This window comes from Odocoileus virginianus, chromosome 5 (assembly GCF_023699985.2).
Source record: "Odocoileus virginianus isolate 20LAN1187 ecotype Illinois chromosome 5, Ovbor_1.2, whole genome shotgun sequence".
Lineage (NCBI taxonomy): Eukaryota > Metazoa > Chordata > Mammalia > Artiodactyla > Cervidae > Odocoileus > Odocoileus virginianus.
Window position 1 is genome coordinate 1,536,663 of NC_069678.1, and position 18,900 is coordinate 1,555,562.

Here is an 18,900-nt window from a genome sequence, read left to right on the forward strand (position 1 = left end):
TTAGTTGCAGCATTTGAAAAGTTAGTTGCAGCATGTGGGATCTAGCTCACCAACCAGGGATTAAACCCAGGCCACCTGCATTGGGAGTGCAGAGTCTTAGCCACTGGATCATCAGGGAAGTCCTTCTTCTGGTATTTTAAATCCAGCCTTAGCCTATAAGCTACAAGAGGAATGAGGGAGTCTAATATGTGGGAAATAAGAAAGTGGGGAATTTCTCAAGCCCAAATCCAAATGTGGTCTATTTAAAAGCAGATCAGAGTTGCAAAGGCAGAGATTTTCCTTCCCCAAAAGCAGAAAATTAATTGCTAGAACTACTGTATGTTAATTAGGTAATCCAACATCCAAACATGTTTCAATTATAGAATTATGAAAAGGAGTATTTTCCTAATAAAAAGTGTTACATGCCAAGCGGCAGCACCACTACAAGCAAAGATACCAGAACCAACCAGATCTTCATGCTCCAGGGCTTACTTAACCTCTCTGGCTTCAGCTGCCACATTTATAAAATGGGGCGAATGCCATCTCTGGTTGTAATTGCATTAGCAAATAGGACTCTCTGTTAACTCACCACAAATTCAAGATAAATAAATGTCCCTGTTTCCTTTAGGCTGATAGTAAATACTGAGCAGAATAATTGCAAATAAGCTTTCAATGGGTAACTTTTAAATGCACTATAACTATAATAAATGGCCATGTTATCTTACTTAGAGGCTACACTTTAATCATGTGGGAGGGGAAAAGTAAAATGAAAAATTAAAAAATTTTGAAACTGAATAACTACTGAATTTCTTGGATATTACTTCCCTTCTTTAAATGTTCACAGCAACAATGGGCAAAAACAATTAATGCTTGTATTTTATTAAATTAAATTACAGGGTAATAGAAAACAAACCAAAATGAGGAATTACTTTGCTAATTTCCTTTCCTAACCTTCAATCTTAAGTGAAGAGAAAGTCACTGGGTTGTGTCCAACTCTTTGCAATCCCATGGAGCTCGCCAGGCTCCTCTGTCCATGGGATTCTCTAGACAAGAATGTTGGAGTGGATTGCCATGTCTTCCTCCAGGGGATCTTCCTGACCCAGGGATGGAACCTGCATCTCTTACATCTCCTGCATTGGCAGGTGGGTTCTTTACCACTAGTGCCACCTGGGAAACCTTAAAGGTGGCCCCTAAATAGTTCAAGTTCTCTTTTTCTTGAGTTATTTGTTCAGGGAAGTTGTATAAGGTTCATATATGATTTGCCTTACTTCTATTTAGCTTTCCCATATGCTAGAAACAAGAACATTTCCATGTAAAGGGGAAGGAAAATTAGTAATGCTCTTTCCAGCATTTAACAGGGTGGTAGGCTGAATAATGGCTCTCCAAGTAAGTCCACATTCCTAATCTCTGGAACCTGTGAATATGCCACTTTCGTGGCAAAGGGCACTTTCAGATGTGATTAAAGATTTTGAGATGATAAGGCTATCCCAGAGTACCGCCACTGCATCTAATGTAATCACAAGGGTCCTTGTGAGGGATATATAGGAGAGTCAGAATGAGAGGAGGTGGGATGAAGAAACAGACTGGAGTGACGCCATTGCTGGGAAGGGAGCATGATCCAAGCCATGTGGACAGCCTCTTTAGGCTGGAAAAAGGCAAGGAATGGATTCTTCCCGAGAGCCTCAAGGAGAAACACAGACCTGCTGACCCCTTGATTTTTAGCCCAGAAGACCAATTTTCAGACTTCTGACCACCAGAACTACAAAATAATAAACTGGTGCTGTTCTAAGTCACTAAATTTGCAGTAATTTGTCACAGCAGCAAAAGAAAACTACTATAAACAGGGATTCATACTCCACTGCTCCAGGGAGATGCTAGTCCAGACTGTTGTTGTTTAGTTGCCAAGTCATGCCCTACTCTTCTGTGACCCCATGGACTGTAGCCCACCAGGCTCCTCTGTCCCTGAAATTTCCCAGGCAAGAATACCAGAGTGGGTTGCCATTTCCTCCTCCAGGAGATCTTCCCAACTCAGGGATCAAACACACACCACCTGTATGGCAGGCAGATTCTCAACCGCTGAGCTACCAGGGAAGCCTGCTAGTCTAGACAGGTGAATGCTAAACATTTAGAGAGGCTTCCCAGGTGGTTCAAGTAGTAAAGAATCCTCCTGTCAAGCAGGAAACGTGGGCTCAATCCCTGGGTTAGGGTTTGGTCCCTGGGTGGGATCCCTGATGGGAAGATCCCCTGGAGGAGGAAATGGCAACCCACTCCAGTATTCTTGCCTGGAGAATGTCATGGACAGAAGAGCCTGGTGGGCTACAGTTCATAGGGTTGAAAAGAGTCAGACACGACTGAATGACAGCATGCACACACAAACATTTAGAGCAGTAAAAGCGGTTTGCCTGATGGATTCTAGACTAATGACGTGAGCAAAACTACCTTCATCATCACCTCCTCATCATCCCCATAAGTGTATGGCTCTGACAATTCTTTCCTGATTCATGGGTATTAATTTGGTTAGGGACCAAACCAATTTTTTTTTGTTTTTGGCCACAGTCTGGGGGATCTTCCCTGACCAAGGAATTAAACCCACACCCCCTTGAGTGGAGACATGGAGTCTTATCCACTGGACCACCAGGGAAGACCCAAACCAGCGTTTTGTAAAGCCAGTGTATTCACTGGGAAATTGCTGTTCCAGAACCAAACATGCTCTCTCCTAATGATTTAACCAAAGAGTCTGACAGCAGTCAGGCAACATTCCTGGGGGAAAAAGCACTCCCACTGACTTGCACAGGGCAGATGACATACAGCTGGGAGTAGGGGATATTTAAGAGCTCAAATACTCAACACCCTGTTCTTTATGGGTAGACTGAGCAAGATAAAGAATATGGAGGCTTATGTGAAGAATCCCTCTGTGAGGGGAATTTCCAGAAATGCTAAGAATGAAATTTGGGAATAGAATCATAGTCTTAAACTTATACATAAGCTTAATCATAGTCAGGGTAAGTAAGCATTTTCAGAAGCAACTCAGAAACCAAGTCACCTACAAGACTCAATCAAATGAAGCAACTAAAAGAAAAGACTTTGGAATTAGATAGTTCCAGGCTATATTTCTTCCTCAGCTGTGTGTGTTACCTGGCCAAGATTTTAATCCAAAGTTCAATTTCCTTGTCTTAAAAATGACTATATTAACATTTACTTAAGGGACTTCCCTGGTGGTCCAGTGGTTAAGAATCCACCTTCCAGTGGCAGGGGACGCAGGTTCAATCTCTGGTCGGAGAACTAAGATCCCACATGTCATGGGGCAACTAAGCCCACGTGCTCTGGAGCCCCCACACACAACAAGAGAGTCAGCGTGCCAAAACAAAGACCCAATGCAGCCAAAATTTTAAATAATAAAGAAAAGATAACATTTACTTCAGACCTCACAGGGTTACAGGGATTATGTGAAATAAAGTACACAAAGGGATTAACACAAAAGCTAACACATGCAAGCTTGATATAATGGCAGCTTTATAGTTAATTTTTATTCTTTGAATCCCCCAAGTAGTACCCCTCAGGTAGTAAAGAACACACCTGCCAATACAGGAGACACAGGTTCGATCCCTGGCTTGGGAAGATCCCCTGGAGGAGGAAATGGCAACCTACTCCAGTATTCTCGCCTGGAGAATCCCATGGACAGAGAAGCCTGGCAGGCTACAGTCCATGGGGGTCACAAGAGTCGGACAAGACTTAGCAACTAAACCACCACCACCATCACTGTGCTCCAAGAGCAGCCAATGCATATGTCTGCCTTAGCCTCTTCTAGAATTATAGACAACAGAGTCAAAACCTCAAAGGCAGAAACCGTCTTCCATTCATTGTTTTCTCTCAGCATTCAGCACAGTGTGCCTTGCCTGTATTGGCTCACATTTAAAATGTTTATGAACTGATCTTAGCTACCAGCTAGGAAGTATCTGAGACATCAGTTACGATATATGATTACAGGATTTTTCCATCTGTGACCCATTAGGTGGTGAAATAAACTGAGTCACACAAGCATTTTTTTTTTAAAGTAAAAGAATAGGTTGGGAAAGATCAAAGTACAGAACACATACTAAGGTTTAGTATTGTTACATGAAACATTTGATTCAGCTGTATATTGGTGTGTATTTGGTTGCAGAGTAAATACATTTCTTATTGAGAGTAGAGATAGAAAAAAAAAAAGTGCGAACATATGACTCTTCTACTTCACCAACGGTTGGTGTTTCCTGTCTCTTTCATTTCAGCCATTCTGATATCACATCGTGGTATGACACTGTGGTTCTAAGCTGCATTTCTCTGATGACCAGTGGCGTGGAGCTCCTTTACACTGGATCTCATCTCTTTGCATATCCTCTTTATAATCACTTTAGAAAATTGTTCAGAAGTATCTACAAAACCTGAACATGCATTTCCTATTACCTAGCAATTCCATATACTTACTCAACAGAAATGTGTAGTTATGTTCACCAAAAGACAGATACAGGAATCTTTGTAGGGACACTATATTCATAATAGCCCCAAATGCTCATTAATAACAGAATGGACAAATACATGATATATCAACACATAATAGAATCCTACATAGAAGCAAAAGTGAATGAACTGCAACTACACACAATGTAGAAGAACTGTACAACATAAGATTGAGTCAAAGAAGCCAGATACAAAAGGGTACACAGGGATAATTTCACTTACATGAAGTTCAAAAGCAGGCAAAACTTAATCTATGGTGTTAAAAGTTAGGATAATTGTTATCCGGAGTGTCACAAGGGCTTCAGGGGTGCTGGTTATATTCCCTTTCTTGATCTTAGTGCTTGCTACATGGGTATACTCAGTTTGTTAAATTGACTTAACTATAAACATATGATTTGTGATTTTTCTGACATTTCTGAATTTGTCTGAAATGGCTACATCAAAGGTTCAAAAATGTTAATAAATAATAATTTTTTTTAAGTGAGAAAAACACTGATACAGAGCAAGAATCCCTGATACATTCACTGTCATTATCATCAAGTGGTCACCAAGTCTGTGCTTGAATAATTTCAGGGTTAGAAACCTATTTATATCCAGGCAGGTCACTTGTTAGAAAACCTTTCCTTTGTACCAAGTTATAACTTGCATCCTCACAACTTGCTCCCATTGGTTGTTCTGTTCTAAGAGATTCCAAATCGGTCTAATCCCTCTACCACCAATTGCTCCTCAAATATTTGAAGGGAGCAATACAGCCTTTCCACCATCCTTCCACTGAAAAACAAAAATGAAGTCTTTGTCTCAAGACCTCATCTCTGATCCTTGAATGAGCTCCATTTGAAAGTATATTGAAAATTTTAAATATAGCCAGCACCCCTGAAGCTCTCACCCCAAGTCTTTACTTCCCCAGACTAAAGAGCCCCAGGTCTTTGGTCACCCCTCAAGTGTGGTTCTCATCCCCCTGATGACTCCTGACTGCACTCCCGTTATCCGGTGATGCTCAAAATGGAACTCTGGCCTCTAGGAGAGGCCTGTGAAGAGCAGAAAAGAGCAAAAAGTAGATCTGGATAGTGTACTTCTCATCAACACACTCTCACCTTCAACGTGCACTTTCTTCAAAGTTCACATTATACAGTTCTCACATGTTGAACAACCAGCTAAAATCTCCCAGGTCTATTTCACTGTTAAGCACCGTATTTACCTTCTGTGTCAGTACAATTTGCCCTCTGTTAGAACTCAATAACACACATCTGAGTTCCAACCCAATTCTCCAAAGCTAAATCTTGGCGATGAAGACCTATCTGTTATGGAAACATCTCTGAATACAGCCTTTCCATCACTCTTCCACTGAAAAACAAAAATGAACTCTTTGTCTCAAGATCTCATCTCTTATCCTTGAGTGACCTGCATTTGAAAGTATACTGGGGGGAAGCAGTGGGGCATGGAGGAAACACAATTCCACAGTGTATCTCCAAATTCTGACCTAAAAGCAGCGGTCACCCTGACCTCGACGAAGCCTAAGCAATGACCAGCACCCTGGTCTCCTTCTCCTTTCCTCCCACAGAGTCAGCTTCAACTGGAGACTCTGGAAATGAGCTCTGGTGAGACTAGTAGAGGGTGAAGTTGAGAAGAAAAACGTGGCAGGCTGAGAAGCAATCTGATATTTTTCAAGGTATCTGAAATCAAAGGTATTTCTAAAGACAGACCTGGGGGAATTCCCTCTGATCTGTGGATCAATTAAAAGACAGAGAAACCCTTCCACAAAAACTTCCAGCAGCCTCACTGGATATTTTTAACATTGAAACTAAGTGGAAAGGAGATTCCTTAAGCAGCCAGACCCCAGAGAACAGATGGACAGATGTGCAGGAGACTAAAAAGAAGTGGGCTGGGAATTAGGGAGGAGGAGGCGATGAAAAGACAAGCTTTCAAAGGCCCCTAGTGGTGAGGGGCGACCTCTCCAAAGGGGTAATGGGGCCGGGGCGCGGGGGGATGTGAGAGGAGGTGGAAGGACACTGAAGCCGGAGCGCGGCGGCAAAGACGCAGCTCACCTACCTTGCCCACGTCTGCTCCATTTTCCAGGCGCTGTCCTTACCCGCGGGGCGCTCCTCACCCGGGAGTGGAAGCAGCCTGGGAAAATAAGAAGCCTGGCCCTCGAATCTCCAGCGCAAAGAACCTTGTCCTCCCCAGCTCCCTCTTTCTGTGTCGGCGAAGAGAGAGCTCTGCTCCGTGCTTCTTTAGAAAACCCCGCTTGACGTGGCCAGACCTCCAGCTAGCCGTGCTAGGGCACAAGGGAGGGACTGTTCTCAGTAGGAAGCGCCTCCGACAGGAGGAGCGGCGCCCAGAGCTGTTTGGGGCGCTGGGGCCCGGGGCAGCGCGGCGCTGCGCGCACACACTCCAGGCTGACACCACTGGCTGGCACGAGTTGCCCGACACCAGCTGAGCTGTCAACCGCGAGGGGAGGCGGGGCTCCCCGCAGCCAGTGTGCTGGGGCCGCCTCGGCCCCAGGTTACAGCCGCCGCCTGAACACACCCTTCCGTCTTCCCTGCCTGGATGATGCTGGCAGAGGAGCAGAGGGCTTAGAGGACTCCGCACCAAGCCCTTTGTCCCTCCCCTGAACCACCGAGGGGCTCTGGAAAAACACAACCAACTGATGGGAAACTCTGGAGAGGAAGTCCCCTTGGGTGCCTGCATCATCCCACCCACAGGTAACCCCCTAGCCAGAGCTGGAGTCTAGGAACGTTTTAGGTGCAGTCTGAATGCAAATGCAGCCCTGACAGGGTTATAGGACATGATGCTCTTTTCCCAGAGATCTGATATGTCGGTGTCACCATTAATGTGGGGACCAGAAACTTTCCTCGGGAAAGGAGGCATTCTTACAAAACCTTACAGCCTCATTAGCTGCCTCCATCTCAGACATCTTGATTTTATGGTATTCTATCTCCCTGGGTTTCAATTTCCCAAGCACAAAGGCTACTGGGCTTTTAGCTTCAAGTGGGCAGTGGGTCCCTGAACTTCCGGGAAAAGCTTCAAGGCAGGGGCCGTTCATGCGTGCTGAGTCACTCAAATGTGTCTGACTTTTTGCGACCCCATGGACTGCAGCCTGCCAGGCTCCTCTGTCCATGGGATTCTCCAGGCAAGAATACTGGAGTGGGTTGCCATGCCCTCCTCCAGGGGATCTTCCCAACCCACGGATCGAACCCAGGTCTCCCGCATTGCAGGCGAATTCCTTGCCGTCTGAGCCACCAGGAAAGCCCAAGACAGTGGCCATCAGAACCCAAATCTTCCCTCTAACTGTTCTAAAATCATGGGAAAAGGCTCTTTGGAGATCCCGCTGCCTGAGACCCTGTATCATCTATTTATGTAACAGAGTCATATCAGACATGCTATAATTAAAGTGCTTACAGCCCCGAAGCTCCTTTTTAGCTCTAAAATAAAACCTTTTTATTAAGCGACATAATCACTGTGATTAGCATTACCACTGACCTTTTTTTAATTTGCAGAAAGCTTTATAGTGCCCACATGTGGCAAGGTTGACTTAGTTATATTTATTTCACAGATGATAAATTTGAGGCCAAAGAGGCCCAAGGGCTCTGTTAAGGCTCTGATAACAGGCTGTCTTCTATATGGTGTGGCCCCTGAGATGTGTCTGCTGAAGAAAAGACCCAACAAGCCTTCTCTAGAACAAATTAATCCTCTCAGGTATCCTAAGAGTTTAACTCAGGAAGCATGGGTATTGGTGAGACTGAGTATTGGGGAGACTCTGGGGAGCCTGTGTTCCTGGGGCAAACCAGCATTCCTCCTACCACCTCATCAGTTAATTCTCCTAATTATCAGTACAGACTAAGGGTTGCGAGGGCAGAGTAACATCTGAGAGTTCAGAAGAAATATCTGAAAGACCCGCCCACCAACCTCAATATAGCTTATACCTAAGACCGTGCTGCTCCTGTTCTTAGAATGTTTCCAGGAAATGTTTTAAGGTCCAGCTTGACCTGAGACAAGGCTCACAGGTCACCTCTCTCAAAAAGAATCTCCTGCTGCTTCTGAAGGTAAAGAAGAAAGAAAGAAAAAAATGTGGGCAGGGAGAGCTAGAGTTCCATCTTCCATACCAAAGTTGGTGCTCTATTTAGTTTTGTCTCAAATCAAATTATGGGCTACTGAGTTTGGAGAGGAACTGTGTCTACAGCCAGACATGTGCTATGTTCAAGAAATTATAGCATTAACTAGATAAACTGTGGGTGTCACAGAAACAAGGCTAGAAAATATGCTCAGTCATTTTAAAATTTTTGTTTTTTTAAATTTATTTATTTTTAATTAGAGGATGGGCTTCCCCAGTGGCTCAGGTGGTAAAGAACCTGCCTGCAGTGGGGGAGACCTGGGTCCAATCCCTGGGTTGGGAAGATCCTCTGGAGGAGGGCAGTATTCTTGCCTGGAGAATCCCCATGGACAGAGGAGCCTGGTGGGCTACAGTCTATGGGGTCACAAAGAGTCGGACACAACTGAGTGACTAAATACTGCACAATGGGAGGATAATTGCTTTACAATATTATGTTGATTTCTGCCATATGTCAACATGAATCAGTCATAGGTATATATATGCTCAGTCATTTTTAAAATAATTTTTACAAAGGTCATAACACATTCATTGTAAAAGAATTTAAAAATACAGAAAAGTATATAGAAATTAAATCACCTATAATACCAAGAGATAATCAATGTTAAAAGTTTGTTTAACTTCTTCCCAATCTTTTAAAAATATGTCATCTAATGCAAATGTTGACTCTCCCCTAAACATACAAGAGTACATTGTTGAAAAAAGAAATTTCTTTTTTGTTTTTAAAATTACATTTACTGTTAAAAGAACTAACTTTTTATTTTATTTTTGTATTTTATTTTTTCCTCTCACTTTATTTTATTTATATTTTTAATTGAATGATAATTGCTTTACAATGTTGCATTGATTTCTGTCATACTACAACATGAATCAGTCATAAGTATTGTCTTAAATTTTAAAAGAAAATATTCAACCATATATCCACTCCTTCAGCACAACTGTTTAAATTTCTCCATATTTCCTACAATTATTATCCATATACTCAATATTACATAACCATTTGTATAGTTACAGTTATGTACAGCTTAGCTATATTTATGTCCCCCATTTTTTCATTTAGTATATATTTGTCCATATTGTTACATAATATTCATATTTATTATTCTAATGATTATATAATATCAATATAACTAGTACTTAATAATATTCTATTACTGCATAGTTATGTTATTTCTAATATTAGACTCTTATTAACAATGCCTTAATGAACTTTTCCTACTTCATTATTTTATTCTTTTGAATTATTTCCCTAGTATAACTTTTTAAGGTAAAGGAATTGTATAGTAAAAGGACCTTCTAATTTTATCATATTGTACAGTTTAAAGAGTACTAGGATTTATCATTTTAATTTTTTTTCCTTATCCAATAGATAAGTAATAACTAGGGGCTTCCCTGATAGCTCAGTTGTTAAAGAATCCACCTGCAATGCAGGAGATCCTGATTCAATTCCTGAGTCGGGAAGATCTGCTAGAGAAGAGATAGACTACCCACTCCAGTATTATTGGGCTTCCTTTGTGGCTCAGCTAGTAAAGAATCTACCTGCAATGCAGGAGACCTGTGTTCAACCCCTGGGTTGGGAAGATCCCCTGGAGAAGGGAAAGACTACCCACTCCAGTATTCTGGCCTGGAGAATTCCATGGATTGTACAGTCCGTGGGGTCGCAAAGAGTTGGACTTGACTGAGCGACTTTCACTTTCAAGTAATAACTTAATAGTTATAAGACCTTTTAGATATCTATCTGTATTTATATAGTATATAACTAATATCATCTCATTTTACCTTATACTTCTTAGAATACTAGCAAGTTCCTATTTCATATGTTTACTTGCAAACCATTATCTGTAGTAGCTAGTCATGAAATCCTTCTGTGTTGATCATTGTATTAGTCATCTTTTTGCTGAAACAATGCTGCTTAACAAAGAGCTCCCAAATCTCAGCACTATACAACAAACATCCAATTTCACTCAAGGATCTGTGGTTCAGGTGTGGGTTGGTTAGGCATGGATTCAACTCTGCTCCATGTAGCTCTCATTCCAGGATGCCTACTGAAGAAGCAGTGGCTACCTGGGGAATATTCTTCTAATGGTAGCATACAGGAGTATAAGAGAGTTGGCAGAGACTGTGATGTCTCTTAAAGTCTCTGCTCAGAACAAATACATTGTCCCTTCTGCCATATTTCAATCTCCAATGTAAGTCACATGGCCAAGTCCAGAATCACATGGCCAAGTCCAGAGTCATGATGCAGGAAATTGCACTCTGCCCACAGAGTGAAGAAGGGGTGAGTATTTTGAAACAAGAATACAGTCTACCAGTTACTGTCAATTTCCACTGTTGTACTGATCTTTGGAGAACAATACTCATCAAGATGAAACTTTTATCAGCTGGGATCTCTGAATGACTCTGATGTCCAGTGTTCCTGCTGTCCCAAACTGAACATGTGGGATGAGCAGGAAACACACTTTTGTTGTATTAAGTTACTGAGATTTTGAGATTTTTTAAAATCAATTATTTATTTATTTGGTTGCACCAGGTCTTAGCTGCAGCACGTGGGCTCCCTAGTGTTGCATGGGCTTCCGTAGTTGCAGCGTGGGCTTATTTGCTCCCCAGGATGTGGGATATAATTCCCTGATGAAGAATGGAACCTGCATCCCCTGTATTGCAAGGAAGATTCTTAACCACCAGATCTCCAAGGACATTCTAGGGGTTATTTATTACTGCAGAATAACATAGCCTATCCTGACAGAGCTTTTTTTAAGAATTTCATTTTATTTTTTAATTCATTATAAGACAGGCAGAGAGAAGACTAGATTCCATGGATCATTATGGTAGAAAGTCACACATCTTCCTCCCTGCATATCTCTCTCAATTTTCTAGATTAGAACTCAATCTGGATAGATAATGTTGACAAATTAAACCAGTTATATTATTCTTTCCTGAATGCACTGCCTTTGAACTGGTCAATTGATGGTGCTTCAGGAAATATTTGAATGGATGATAAGGGACAAAAAATAGGAAAGTGTCTCTGTCTTCATGTGTGTGTACTCAGCTGTGTCCAACTCTTTGCGACCCCATGGACTGTAACCTACCAGGCTACTCTGTCCATGGAATTTTCCAGGCAGGAATACTGGATTGGGTTGGCATTTCCTACTTCAGGGGATCTTCCCAACCCAGGGATCAAATCTTGCTCTCTTACATCTCCTGCATTGGCAGGTGGGTTCCTTACCCCTAGCGCCACCTGGGAAGCCCTTGATATTCTGAGTTGCCATGAAAGAAGTGTGATTACTTTTCTGGAGAGACACTGAGGACAGGCCCTGAGACTACTTGTGAAATATTACCCAGCAGTCAGCATGCAGGCACTAGGTCTCATGTGGATTCTATGCCAGATGTGAGTGTAGTTGCTTTGGCAACTCCAGAGCAGACTTCAGCTGAATACTACTGAGAAACCCAGTGAATACCACATGACGCAGACAAATTGCTCACCTGAGACCTGTCCAAATTCCTGACCCACAAAATGACAAGATATAATAAAATAGTGTTGAGCCACTGTTTTGAAGTACATCATTATGCAGAAATAGACAACTGGAAGAATGCCTTAAAATGTACACAGTAATTCTGATACATTATCTCATTCATTCATTCAAAAATACTTACTGAGGACTGTTACATGTCAGGCAAAATTATTATATTAATACATATTAGAGACAGAGAAGTTAAAAAAAATAACCAGCAAAGACCCTGTTTTCATGGAGTTTACAGTCTACTGAGATAGGCAGACAATAAACAAAGAAATAACTACAACATGCCAGATGGTGACAAGTGCAAGGAAAAGAAACCAAGCAGTATTAAGAGAACATCCCAGTAAAGCAACACTCTTTTATAAGTAAGGAAATTAAGCCTTAAAGAAACTGAATGATGGGCCAGTAAGAGAAACAAGTTCCCAGGTATAATAAAATTGGAGCTTTATGTGGTGAAAACTGTCCAACAGAGTTCATAAATGCAAATCTGTTATCTGTATTATTAGTGCAACAGGGGAAGCTAATTGGCAGGATTGAGACTTGGATGGATGTGCCTGGTTCCCTGGGCCATGCAAGTAACCTGGAGAGAAAAGGTTATGAGTACATGAATTGAAAGATCTGCCCTCCAGTAGTGGGAATGGGGCAGAGGCTGGAGGAGATGTGCGATCCAGGACCATACATAGGAAGCAAAGTGGCAGCTGTGCCTCAGAGCAACAGAGAGCAGAACCAGAAGCAGTTTATGAGAGATTGGGAGACACCCCTTGAGATAAGTAGAAATAATTTGTGATGGGAAAGGGGCTTTTTAAAAATATTTCATTTCCAAAAAATAAATAAATAAATAAAATATTTCATTTCCTTAATGAAAAAGTGGGAGTTCAAAGGCAGCTAAGCTCATGACACCAAATAAATGTATTTAGTTAATAAAACTCAGAGACAATTTGGTTGCCTTAGTTCATGCAGTTCAACATTAGTTCAATGCCTACAAAAGCATGTGCTAGGCTTTGTACTTCATGTTTAAAATCTAGTGTAGGACTACTGGGCATATTCCCAGAAAAAAAGACATGTGCATCCCAATGTTCATAGTAGCACTATTTACAATAACCACGACATGGAAGCAACCTAAAAGTCCATCAACTGATGAATGGATAAAGATGATGTGATACCTCTATACAATGGAATATCACTCAACCATAAAAAAGAGCAAACTGGATTATTTGCAGAGATGTGGATGGACCTTTAGGTCCACTCTTTAGAGTGTCATACAAAGTGAAGTAAGAAAGAGAAAAACAAATATCATATATTAATGCATATTTGTGGAATTTGGAAAAATGGTATGTGTGCTCAGTCATGTCTGACTCTTTGCCACCTCATGGACTATAACCCACCAGGCTCCTCTGTCCATGGAATTTTCCAGGCAAGAATACTGGAGTGAGTTGCCATTTCCTACTCCAAGGGATCTTACCAACCCAGAGATGGAACCCTGATCTCCTGCATTAGAGGCAGATTCTTTACCCACTGAGCCATTGTTATAGATGACCCTATTTGCAAAGCAAAAATAGAGACACAGATGTAGAGAACAAATGTATAGATAGCAAGGGGGGAAGCGGGGGGTGGTGGTGGGAGGAACTGGGAGACGGGTTGACCCATATACATTATTGATCATATGTATAAAATAGATTACTAATGCAAACATACTGTAAAGTATAGGGAACTCTACTAAATGCACTGTGGTGACCTGAATACAAAGGAAGCCTGAAAGGGAGGGGATATATGTACACACACAGCCGATTCACTTTGCTTTACAGTATAAACCAACACAACATTGTAAAGTAACTATAGTCCAATAAAAATTAATTTAAAAAATCTAGTGTGGAAAGTGAGGCAGGCACTCATCATATCACAATATAAATCAAATTGTGTAAGCGCTATGATAAAGGGACAAAGAGGAACACAAATGGGTGACTGATTAAATCTGATTAGAGAAAGTTTCATGAAAAAGGTAGTGCCTGAGTAGGGTCTTGAAGGATGCTAGTAATAAAAAGCTTTGTCATATACTAGGATTACAAAAGGCAATACTTGTACTTAAAAAGTCTAAAGTTTCACTGGTAGAAGGAGAAACGTCCCCAGTCTCCTCTGAATGACTGCCTAGTGAAAGTGAAAGCCGCTCAGTCGTGTCTGACTCTTTGTGACCCCATGGGCCATACAGTCCATGGAATTCTCCAGGCCAGAATACTGGAGTGGGTAGCCTTTCCCTCCTCCAGGGGATCTTCCCAACCCAGGGATCGAACCCAGGTCTCCCACATTGCAGGCGGATTCTTTACCAGCTGAGCCATAACAGAAGCTCAAGAATGATTGCCTAGGGTCCCACGCATTTGGAAGAGCTGTGCAGTGGTGCTGACATCACTGGCTAAGGCAGACTTGGGTTCTGATCAGCCCCATCAATTTCCAGCTTTGTGATGTTGACAAGTTACTTAAGCTGTGTGCTTTATTGTCCTCATTTGTAGACTAAGGTTAATGATAATATGACTACCTAGTAGGGTAATGGTGAGAACAAAATGAAATAACACATGAAAAGTGTATAATTCATTGTACAGCACATTTTAAGCATTCAATAAATCATAGCTATTCTTTTATTAATGATTGCATACCAGGCAGGATTCCAACCCTGTATAGAAGTTGTGAATTTTAGTTTGAGTTCTTACTCCAAACTAGTCTCTAGGGCTAGGCCAGTGACCCAGATTTTCCACTTCTCAGCTCTCTGATTCATCATATGAGACCAAGACACTGGCAAGGAAGTTGAAAGACCTGATTCCCTTACTTCCTGGTTGGAGTTCTAGGGCAAAAGTGGTTATTTCCTCTGTCTTATATTCCTCCCTTTATCTCAAACCTTCTTCCCTTGTCTTGAGGACTCCATGGGTGTGTGTGTGTGTGTGTGTGTGTGTGTGTGTGTTTATTCACACTTCACTAGGTAGCCTTGTCTGTCAGCTGTAACAAAAACCTCAAGGAAAGACAGTACGACCAAGCCTTCAGACAGCTGGTGGTAATTTAATTATACAATCCCCCTTACCCTTTCAACACCCACTATTTATGTGAATCCAATGTTGGAGGAGGGGGAATTATGCAAGATATGTAGTACATAAATTTCTAGGAAAAGGGGGGTTGGAACACTGAAGAAAGACTTGTACGAATTAACTGGATACTTTGCTTTGCTTTGAATGTAAATATTAGGCCTTAAAAATGGAAGGAACTGATGTGAAAGTTAATAAATTTCTGGAACCAGAAACAATACAGGAATAAATTAAACAAATAGTTTTCAATGCATTCATGACAACTGCACCATCACTAAAACCTGAGTATTTACCAGGATGGGACAAGTGACTCCAGTCCAAGGCCAAGGAGCATGTATCAGGCAACCTAGGCTGCTTAAAAAATCCATGGAGGTTATAACTGAAGGCAGTGATGATTCTGGTTTAGAGCTCAGATTGGATTCTGAATTAGAAAGCATATTGCTAAGGACAAGGCAGCCAAACAGCAATGGTCCCTGTCTTTGTTTCTTGTATCATGCCATCTGCTAGCCTGTCCCCCAACTGACCAAGGTGGATTTCTCTGGCTTTGAAATTCTGGCAGACACTAACAATCCCATAACATATATAACAAACATATATGTTATTTTTCACACACACACATGTATATTTTCATATATGTGTATACATATTTGTATACAACATTAATCAGCTTTTAAAACTTTCTTTTTTGAGAAAATTAAAAAAAATTTTAAACATGTGGCATTTCAGTCATGTCCAACTCTTTGCAACACTATGGACTGTAGCCTGCTCCTCTATCCATGGGATTTTTCAGGCAAGAATACTAGAGTGGGTTGCCATGCCTCCTCCAAGGGATCTTGACAACCTAGGAATCGAACCCGTGTCTCCTGGGTCTCCCGGATTGCAGGCGGATACTTTACCCACTGAGCCACCTGGGAAGCCTGTTTCATGTTGGTACTACAACTAAGTATTAGTATTAGTAGCTCAGTCATGGCCAACTCTTTGTGACCCTATAGCCTGCCAGGCTCCTCTATCCATGGAATTCTCCAAGCAAGAATACTGGAGTGGGTAGCCATTCCCTTCTCCAGAGGACAGATTCTTTACTGTCTGAATCACCAAGGAAGCCCTGTTATGTTTCATATATATGTATATATACATTTTCATATATGTGTATAAATATTTATCTACAACACGAATCAGTTTTTAAAACTTCATTCTGAGAAAATTTTTTAAAAATTTAAACATATGGCAAAGTTACAAAAACAGTACAGTGAAGTGATACAAATCCTTCAATGGAGTCACCAATTGTTAACTTTTACCATATTTGTTTCTCTCTCTCCCCCTGCAACATAGTTACTGATGAGACATATGAAAAACCAGACTCTTCACCCCTAAATATTTCAGTGTGTATCTCTGGTTGCTGCTGTTTAGTTGCTCAGTCCTGTTCCACCTCTGTGACCCCATGGACTGTAGCCCACCAGGCCCCTCTGTCCATGGGATTTCCCAGGCAAGAATACTAGAGTGGGTTACCATTTCCATTTCCAGGGGATCTTCTTGACACAGGCATTGAACATGTGTCTCCTGCCTGGCAGGTGGCTTCTTTTGCCACTGAGCCACCTGGGAAGTCATGTATATCCTAAGAATAACTAAACTTATTATTGCTGATATTATGTAAAAGAATATTCCACCTCTCCCAGGTCAACTTTCATCACTATTAAACAGAATTCTGATTGACATATTTGCTTTGAGTTATTTAATTAAAATCAGGAGCTCTCCCTGATAGCTATTTGGTTCAAATTTGCACAACCAAGAGGACTCCTGCCTCACTCCCAGGACAAAGGCAAAATATACAACAAAGACAAATTCCCTCTTCTACACTTAGAACCACAGGAAGTCAATTTCTTAGCAGTTTAGACCAGCTGTCTGTCCTTTCTTCCAGCTGGCAGTGGTTCAGAAATATTGAGATAAAGCCTCAGAAAGCCTCACACAATCAAGAAAAAAATTTGAATGAGAAAAATCCCTCATTTGTGTATGCACTTTTGTTTTAATTTTCATCTTAGCATATAAGAAGCCAACATACTGAGCTGTGGAGCTCAACATCTGGCAATCCTAGACAAAAAATGAGCATACCTCCACAGTCCTTCATCCTTACAAAGTTCAAATGAGTAGAGTGGCTGTAAAAGTTAATCCCATTCTAGGAAATAAAAGCAAAACCAAACAAGTGGGACCCACTTAAACCCATAAGCTTTTGCACAGCAAAGGAAACAATAAAAATGAAAAGACAACCGCACAGACTGGGAGAAAACATTTGCAAATGATGTGACCAACATGGGATTAGTCTCCACAATTTACAAACAGCTCATGACACTTAACAGCCTCAAAACAAACAAAACAAAAAATGGGCAGATCAAAATAGACATTTCTCCAAAGAAGACATACAGATGGCCATTAGGCACGTGAAAAGATGCCCAACACCACAAATTATTAGAGAAAAGTAAATCAAAACTACAATGATATATCACACCTGCCAAATGGCTATCATCCAAAAAATTCACAAATAATAAATGCTGGAAAGAGTGTGGAGAGAAGGGAACCCTCCTACACTGTTGATGGGAATGTAAATTGGTATGGCCACTATGGAGAACAGTATGCTGGTTTCTTAAAAAAATAAAAATAGAGCTACCATATAACCCTGCAATCCCATTCCTGTGCACATATCCAGAGAAAAGCATGATCTGAAAGGATCCATGCACCCCAATGTTCATTGCAGCATTGTTTACAATAACAGAGAAGCAACCTAAATGTCCATTGACAGAGGAATGGATAAACAAGATGTGGTACATATATACAGTGGAATATTATTCAGTCATTAGAAAAAATGAAATAAAACAATACTCTGCAACATGAATGGACCTAGACAGTGTCATACTGAGTGAAGTATGTCAGAGAGAAGAAGAAATATTGTATGACATCCCTCATATGTGGACTCTAAAAAGAAATAATACAAATGAACTTACTTACAAAACAAAAACAGATGCACAGACGTAGAGAAGGAACTTATGGTTGGGGGTGTGAAGACCAGGGAGAGAGATAGTTTGGGAGTTTGGAATGGACATGCACACACTGCTATGTTTAAAATGGATGACCAACAAGGGCCTACTGTACAGCACATGGAACTCCACTTAATGTTATGTGGCAGCCTGGATGGGAGGGGAGTGTGAGGGGGAATGGATACACGTATATGTATAGCTGAGTCCCTTTGCTCTTCACCTGAAACTATCACAACATTGTTTGTTAAATGGCTGTACTCCAATACAAAATTTTTTTAAAAGTTAATTGCATTCTAGACCATATCAGTTTAGTAAAACAAGAAGCACACTCAATACTAACCACTATGATTCCTTTCAATGAAAATAATCTTTAAATAACAGAAGTATTTCCCATTTTTTAGGCTAGGTCTATGATATACCAATAGGTATAGAAATACTGTGTGTTAGTCACTCAGTTGTGTCCGAGTCTTTGTGACCCCATGGACTGTAGCACACTCCTGTCCATGGAATTCTCCAGGCAAGAATACTGGAGTAGGCAGCCATTCTTCTCACCAGAGGATCTTCCCAACCCAGCGACTGAACCTGGATCTCCTATGTTGCAGGCATATTCTTTACTATCTGAGCCCCTAGGGAAGCAAAGATCACACAAAGTCCTTCTAGCTGCAAATGAACCAGTGACCTAAATTGCTAGCTGACTCTAAATCAAA

The 18,900-nt window shown here is 41.2% G+C and overlaps 1 protein-coding gene across 1 annotated transcript in view; it reads right to left on the reverse strand.

Annotated features, from left to right (window-relative positions):
- LOC110151943 (myomegalin) overlaps positions 1–18,900 on the reverse strand; it is a 235,849-nt gene that overhangs the window by 199,365 nt on the left and 17,584 nt on the right. Inside the window, 1 exon segment of the mRNA XM_070467223.1 lies at positions 6,526–6,600. Within this exon segment, the coding sequence (XP_070323324.1) occupies positions 6,526–6,600 (75 nt within the window).